Source organism: Elephantulus edwardii, unplaced genomic scaffold, assembly GCF_000299155.1.
Source record: "Elephantulus edwardii isolate Elephantulus edwardi_28Jun2011 unplaced genomic scaffold, EleEdw1.0 scaffold00108, whole genome shotgun sequence".
NCBI lineage: Eukaryota > Metazoa > Chordata > Mammalia > Macroscelidea > Macroscelididae > Elephantulus > Elephantulus edwardii.
Genome location: NW_006399858.1, coordinates 9,775,429 through 9,783,809, shown reverse-complemented (window position 1 = coordinate 9,783,809; position 8,381 = coordinate 9,775,429). Strand labels below are relative to the sequence as shown.

Genomic DNA, 8,381 nt, shown 5'->3' with positions numbered 1-8,381 from the left:
TTTCCATTATTGGTTAAAATCACATTCAAGCTTGGAATATATTAACTGTCAAAGGCATAAGGAAAAAGGTGATGCAAATTTGTATAGAACATATTTAAAATTCATGATAAAAGAGAGAAATGAAAAGCAAATGAAACTAAAGTACAGCAATTAGCTCAGAAATATAAGCAACATTATGAAAGAATAAACACTGATTGCATAAAGAATTTTAAGGGATAAAGCCCCACCACTGGGGTTAGACTTTTTGTCTCAATTAGGAAAACAAAGATTATTTCTTTTGATACAAGTTATAAAAAAGTAAACACTAGACAGTGAATGAAGAATATTTTGCAGCATGCCTTCTTTCTTTTCAATGGATGTCTCTAATACTTAATCGGGGTTCTTTAAGTTCCTTTTCTCTCTAAAACCCAAAATATTTTTCTTTTCCCTTGTAATTAATTTCATATTCATTTAACTGCTAGTGAAACTTCCTACCAAATAAATATCTGCCAAATGTTGAAGGAACATAAATAGAAATTATTTTAGAAACAGAAAAACAAATTGCAGGCTTCCATAATTTGACAAGTCAAATTAACTCCAGAGACATGTTTACTGCAGCATGAGTGGAAAGATCACAAGAACTCTTTTCTCTAGGCAGAGAAAGTCCTACCAGGAAGATACCAAATCATGTGGTGACACTCTCAACTGAACTGACAACAAAGGTCAAAGATGTGCAAGTGTTTCTATTTTTAAAATAGCCTTTAGCCTAACAGCAATATTACTGTGATTAAGTCCATCTGGATTAATACAAAGCTCCACAGAGGTTATTTAATTTTATCACAATCATCTGTGTAATTCTAGCACAATCATTTGAAAACACTCAACAAGAGTACTTTCTTTTACCAAGAAAAAAACAATTAAAATATTAAACCAGTCATCTTCTTTCCAAGCTGTTGGAAACAGTAATATACATACAAAAATACAAAGAAAACTCTCCAATAAAGATTTTTCTAGAGGTAGAAATTTAAAGCAGCATATACTGTTTAGGTTCTAGCTATCAGGGAATAAAATTGGTGTTAGTTGGAAATTACATTAATGGCTGCTGCTTTAAGACACAGACCACAGACAGTAATTTATCCCTGAATTTCATATTTGAAATTTTCCCACATTAATACCATTGTGACAGTTTTTACTAGCATACTGTTTAATGGAGAAAAAAAAAGTGCTTGCTTTTCTCATTCAGATAAACTAAAGACAAGACATTATTGTAAACATCATACTGGCAAACTATATTCATTTATAGTTGAGTTTTACCTTTCAAGTGGGCAAATTTGATTCTTACCTTCCTTACTATCAAACCTTTAAAAAAGGCTAGTGCCGCACTTTAGATGTTGGGACACAAAATAAGTGATTCAGTGAAAAAAAAAATGTTTTAAAAAATGTTTTAGTGGGGCTAAGCCATCTGTTAATTTTTCAGATTACCTCCCTGTGATGCTAAATACAGCATTTCAGTGAAATGTTTGATGTTTCTTTGAGTTCAGCTGAACTACAAAAAGAATAAAATAATTTGAATGATAAAAGAATAGACACGTTTTACGTACAGACTGCTTAGTTCCAAAATGAACAAAAAGTTCCAATTCTAGATGTTGAATGTGACAAAGAATTCTTAGTCAAATCCACACACACTATGTCCAATGTGTACAAAACAATAAAAAAAGGTAATTTTGGGCTTGGGCTTCAATATTATCTGACATTAATATTGCAGACTTGCATCAGGATAGCTTCATGAAGATATTGGAAAGGAGGCTGTTTCCCACTGACTCAATTCTGCGCTTCAAGGAAACAGTATTTAGCTCCTCCATGTTCACTTGTGTAGTACAAATATGCATGGCATAGTTTATTTCTGAAAAAAGCAATAGACACATATTAAGAAAATAGATGCTATTTTCTAAATTATTTTAAGAATAAGAAGGCACCACTGATTTGAGGTCTTGTCCTTACTGATAGATGATTTTGAGTTCTATATTTCAGCATTTGCTCTTATTATACTTTTTTTCCTGGTGATATCACTTGAGGCAATTACTGTGGTTTCCGTACAACAAACAAGACACATTCATAGTAGTATTTCATCATGGAGAGATCGTTCACAGTATATGTTGACAAGACAGATTCTTTTTCCACCTAGGATACAAATAAAAAAGATGATTATGATGAAAACACACTACTAAAAATATGACACACTCAAAAGTAAAAATCACTTTTTTAAAGCATCTTCTGTGTATTCTTTCAATATCCCCATTAAGAAAGTACAGACAGGTCTTGGGAAAAGTGCAGCAGAGTGCTCCTTAGAGGCAAGGATGGCAAAGCTTCATCCCATGTTAGACGTGGCAATTCTCTGAAAGGGGCATTGTTGGGAACTGTAATGTGTTGTTTAGACTCAGCAGGCAAATTTGTGCTAACTTGTAATGTGCTTTATATGCACTTTGTAGCTTTAGCCAGACTCTACCCTTATCTGAGCAAGGGCAATATTGCTGTGGAGAATCACTGTTTTAAGAGTAATGTTCATAGGTGTTAAGAGTAGCGGTTCGTGAATGAACTATGACAGAGAGCCACCTTTGTTGGGAGCATAAAAAGAATTTGGTGGAAAAGTTCACAGTATGAACACAGTATGGCAGCTTACAGTATGGCTCCTCCTTGCAGTCTGGGAGAAACAGAATAAAAGTGATGTTTAAGCATCCTGCAACTATTTGGGTCTTTATTTTCCAGTTGGTCACTGTATCTGAGGGTCCAGTTGGTGGACTATCTGGAACCAGACATTTAATGTAATGAGCAAGATACCTAATCTTGGATGAAACAAATGGTGCTGTGAGCAGGATTCAGGTGTAACAGACATCATGCTTGGAAAGGTGGATGGTCAATGAAAGAGAGTAAGACCTTAAACAAGATGAATTGACACAGTCACTGTAGCAATGCGCTCAAGTATGTCCGAGACAAGAAGGATGGCACAGGATGGATAGGACAGGGTTCAGATCTGTTGTTCACAGGGTCACTATCATTTGTACTCAACAGCATCTAACAACAATAATTTAATTTTACAAAGAATCTGAAGCACAGACAAGTTACACAATTGCCCCAGGTCATGCTGCTGATATAAGATGCAGAATGGACCTCAAACTTGGGCAATCAAATTCCAGAGCTTGAATTCTAAACCACTATTTTGAAGATTTTGGTGATAATAGTACTTTATGGTTTGTGCTGAAAACTGATAGCTTAGCAGTTCAAATCCATCAGCTGCTCTGCAGGAGAAAGATGAGGCAGTGGGTGTCCATGAAGATTTACACCATGAAGATTTACAACTTTGTAAACCTTATAGGCAGTTCACCCTGTTCTACAGGGTCACTATGAGCTGGAATTGATTTGATGGCAGTGGTAGAGAGCTCTCTCATACCTAGTTTCTATCTGCTTCCCTGGAGTCAAACCTACTTGATATGTGTCAGTGAAATCTCCAGAAGACCATATAAAATTGATCAGCTATCATTTACTGATAAATTATTACACTAAGGATTCTAGTTTACCCTCTAAATAAAAGCTATCCCAAATTCTTATAATTTTGATTATTACCTTCATCTAAATATGAGAAAATATCATATCAGATAAGGGACTTATATCCAGAATTTATGAAATACTTGAGCACCACAACAAGATAAAGGTAAATAATCCAATAGAAAAATGGGCACAGGCATTTCACCGAAGACGACATTCAGATGGCTAACAAACACATGAAGAAATGCTCAAAATCCCTAGCCCTAAGAGAGATGCAAATTAAAACAACTATGAGATATCATTTCACCCCAGTCAAAATAGCAAAATTTAACAGAACAGCAAGCAACAAATGCTCGCGAGGTTGTGGAGAAACTGGAACCCTGATTCACTGTTGGTGGGAGTGTAAAATGGTGCAACCCCTGTGGAAAGCAGTATGGCACTTTCTCAAAAAGTTGCAAATAGAGATACCATTTGACCCAGCAATTCCACTACTGGGAATATACCCTGAAGAGACCATAGCTGACATCCAAGTAGATATATGCACACCCATGTTTATTGCAGCTTTGTTCACAATAGCAAGGAGTTGGAAACAACCTAAGTGCCCATCAACAAACGAATGGCTAGAGAAGCTGTGGTATATTCGCACAATGGAATACTATGCTGCATTAAAAAACAAGGAACTCATGCAATATTATTCAAAATGGTTGACTCTGGAGAACATTATGCTGAGTGAAATATCCCAGTCACAAAAGGACAAATATTACATGATGCCACTGTTGTAGAATGGGACTGTCCTTGGGGTTGGGGAGAGACTGAGTAAGATGGGTTCAATAATGTATACTGCACTGAAACAGAGGAGGGAGAAAACTGTTTAAAAGAGATATATAACTAGGTATTTCTGTCATCACAGGAGACTAGAGCGAGGGCTACATGGTGGAGGGGACCTGGGGGAGGGTAAGAATCTTTTCTTTTACTTTTCCATAATTTTTGGACTCATGTACTTATAACTTGTTAGTCAAATTTGTGTCTTCTAGGTTGCAACACCCCCATGATACATCTTCAAGGATATGAACATGTACGGCCAAGCACAATCAATAAGAGTGCATCTAAATTCCAAAATCAATCTCCATAATAGTCTATGTGTTTCCTACTGCCAAAGGGGCCCTTTAGAGTAGTGAGAGAAGATCTTCACCCTGAAACCCACAGTGTCCCTTTTCAGCAGGAAGTAGCTAAGAGAATACGCCATCCCCTTTTCCTTATGACTCAGGGTGAAGTCTCTCTCAGGGAGGAGTGATAGGGAATGGCAAAGGACACACTGACAAAGAAGATTAATCAGAACTGGCTTTGACAAGCACTGTGGCATTTGGACAAGAACAAACTGGGAGGAGGGTAGAGAGAATAGTGCAACAATGAATGAATGGAAACCCAAAATCTCTGTAAATGTTTATGAAAATTAATAAAATATAGGAAAAAAATAAATATGAGAAAATAGAGAGTTTAAGAGATAAAGCCAGTAATAAACATTTATATTTGGGCACTGAAAAGTAAACTTCCCAACTTTAATTTGTAAACAAGTATAATTTAAAAAATGCTTTATAATTATTTCATTTTACCCTTACCTCTATCTGGAATCCATACTGCAGAACAACATTTTTTATATCCTCATAGCTCAATTCTATAGAAAGTTCATTTGCCAAATTTTCAAAATGGTACAGCAGAGGACCTGTAGTTTAAAAATACTATGAATTAATTACTTGAAGGTAAACATGGATTAGTAACCGTGAGACTAATTCCACACTAGACATGTTAGTTTCTATACTGAAGAAGTCCTGGGGCGGCACAAACAGTTAATATGTTTTGCTACTAACAGAAAGGCTGCAATTCTGAGTCTACCCAAGGAGCTCTGGTGGCGTAGCCTAAAGGAAGCTGTACCCCACACTCAAGGAGGAACCTCTCTGGTGTTTGAATCTATCAGCTGTTCTGTGAGAGAAAGATAGGTCAATCTCTTGTCATGTAATCTACAGACTCCACAAACCTTCTAAGAAGTTCAGATGGCAATGAGTGAGCAAGACATGTCTCCGAAGAAAGGCATGGTAATCTGCTGACAAATCAGTTACTTATAACCTACAGAGTTAGGAAGTTCTACTCTGACAAATAGGAAGTGGCCTTAATTAGAGCTGACTTGATGGGAACTGGTTTGGCTTTTTCTCCTTAAAAGAGTACAGACTCTAATGAATGAAACAAACACAAAAGAGATGGAAAGAACCATCACAATCTGCCAGGGATACTTATCCAGGCCTACACTCCGAGGAATCTGAACAAAAACACACACACACACACACACACACACACACACACACACACACACCCAGGCCTATACTCCGAGGAATCTGAACACACACCCACCCACCCCGCTGCCTTAACCTGGTACATCATTCTCCACATCATGCACACACACCTGTAAGTCCCGAGTGTCTGGAAAAGCAGCTGCTACCAGAAATGTTAAACATTCAAATCCCATAGTTTTAACTCCATTAAGCAAATGCAAAACTGGGGATCATGTAAGAACAGAGAGGGGTCCCTAAGTAAGCCTGTGTAGGATGGAGGTGGAGTAGTTACAGAGAAATGGGATGATAGTAAAGACTTTTTTTAAAGAGAACTGTGTATATCCCAGCTCTAACATCTATCAGCTATATGCCAGTTGTAAATCCTATTGTATCACTTTATATTTCAACAGCAGCTATGGATATACCCCAATTCACTTATATACCTTATTAAAGTTTATGTAAAATTTAAAAATATGGGGCCAACAAAATAAGCAAGTATTATCTTACTTTTATTTATCTGACTAGTACTGAGGATAAACAAATTTCCCCCTTCCTTTCTTCCCCTAACTTTTAAATCTATGTTGTATATAAAGAATAGCTTCTGACAGCGAAACAAATATTTAAAAATACACAAAAGAATTTCTATTTCTTATAAAGGAAGCTTAAGGAGCTCTGGTGGCATAATATATAAGGAGTTGTGTTATCTCCAAAGCTACCAATCTTGGTTGCTTGAATCCACCGGCAGCTCCACAGGAGAAAGATAGGCAATCTCCTCCTGTGCAGTTTACCCTGGAACCCAATGGAGGGTGAGCTATGAGTTTATTCCTACTCAATGACAATGAGAGAGACAGAGATGGGGGCGGGGGGAGAGAGACAGACAGACAGACGGTACCATGGGGTAACAGCAACTGTTCACAGCTGGGGTCAATTGTGCTTTCTTCTTGCCTCAGGTGCATCTGCATATATCTAAAGTCATTTTTAAGTGCTAATACTGGCCATGTTGTTGAAGACTAGAGATGGTGCTAAACATCTTAGAGTGAAGAACAGGATACCTTCTTCCAAACCAACCATTGTTTAGCTCAAAATATCAAGAGTGTTGTGGTTGAGAAACCCAAAGATCACAAAGAGTTTGTTTTGTTAAATAAAATTTTTATTTTTATACTGGTTTACTTACAAAGTTTGTATAGTTTTTCACACTGGATCTTTCCCATTTCCTTCAGCCGCCTCTCCCTCTACTCATGAAATTGTGTGACCCTCAAATCCACCAGATGCTCTGCTGGAGAAGGAGGGGGCAATCTCCTCCTGTACCAGTCAGATCTGATTTGACGGTACACGTAAAAATAATACAATAAAAATAAAAAAAAATTGTGTGACCCTATGATTACCATCACCCATCCTCACCCCTCCGCTACCCTCTTGGATCCTCATACACATTCTACAATAATGGTCTTATACAGTATTTGGCCTTATGGGACTGAGTTAGTTCATTTAAAATAATGCTCTCCAGTTCCTCCCAAGTTAGGTAGTGATTTACAAAATCATTGCTCCTGTGGGCTTAAGAGGTACAAACTGTAGACTCTCTAGACACAGATGGAAAGGAAGAAGAGTAAAGAATTTCTAGGTTTCTGGCTGGGAACTTTTGAGTAGGTGATGGAAAAGTAAAGGTACTTGAGGCATGGGTATCATTTACTTGAGTCAGATTTTCACATGCCTGTGATGCCAACAAGTTGAATAAATGGCTTTGAGCACAAGACAAACATTTGGACCAATAATGAAGATTAAGAATTGAATAAGAGAAGTCATGGGATTGAGTAGGATTAATGTGGAGTAAAGAAGTACATGGCATAAAAACAAAACAAAAACTCTCAATTAGAAAAGATAGCTACTTAGACAACATCAGTATTTCTGAGAACACTGAATGTAATTGTTTTAAATTCTAGAACTTAGACATGCAAAAGGGAGATCTGGTGGCTTAGTGGTGAGGCATTGCATTGCCGATGCAAAGATACACAGTTCAAAACCACCAGCTGCTCCACAAGAGAAGGACGGGGAGGTTCCTGTGAGATTTACTACTGCTGAAAACCACTAGAGGGTCAGCAATGGATTAGTTCTGACTTAATGGTATACAACAATATACATGCAAATAGGTAGTAAGCTCCCAAAGAACTATTTTTAAGGGCTGTATTACTCCATTATCCTAATCCTTTAAATAATTTTGAAACTTTATAGTAAGAAAAACCTGTGACACCAGTTCTACAGGATGCATCACCTTTGCTCGGGAAACATTATGACTAAACTTCAGAGACATTAGTCCCAACATAAGGAACTACCATCAGCTGATGTGTTTGAAAGCTTCATATATAAGTTATTAGATGGAGGGCTGGTTAAAGGGAGATAGATGTGAAGGGAGGGGGTAGAAGTGGATGGGTATCCTGGTGGAGGGTGGAGCAGGGAAATAAATGGGTAAAGACGCGTGTGAGAAAGGCAGGGACAACACTGACACTTAAATTAACTCCGCAATAAGGTATATAC

At 37.3% G+C, this 8,381-nt stretch overlaps 1 protein-coding gene across 1 annotated transcript in view; it reads right to left on the bottom strand.

Moving 5' to 3' along the window:
* Positions 1-1,833: 1,833 nt before the first annotated feature.
* Positions 1,834-8,381, bottom strand: part of LOC102843561 (chromosome unknown open reading frame, human C9orf41) — a 70,213-nt gene continuing 63,665 nt past the window's right edge. The window contains exons 7-8 of the mRNA XM_006891992.1: positions 5,142-5,245; positions 1,834-2,160 (exon numbers count right to left, since the gene is read on the bottom strand). Coding sequence (XP_006892054.1) covers positions 2,059-2,160; positions 5,142-5,245 — 206 coding nt within the window. The 3' untranslated portion in view covers positions 1,834-2,058. The remainder of the gene's footprint in view (positions 2,161-5,141; positions 5,246-8,381) is intronic.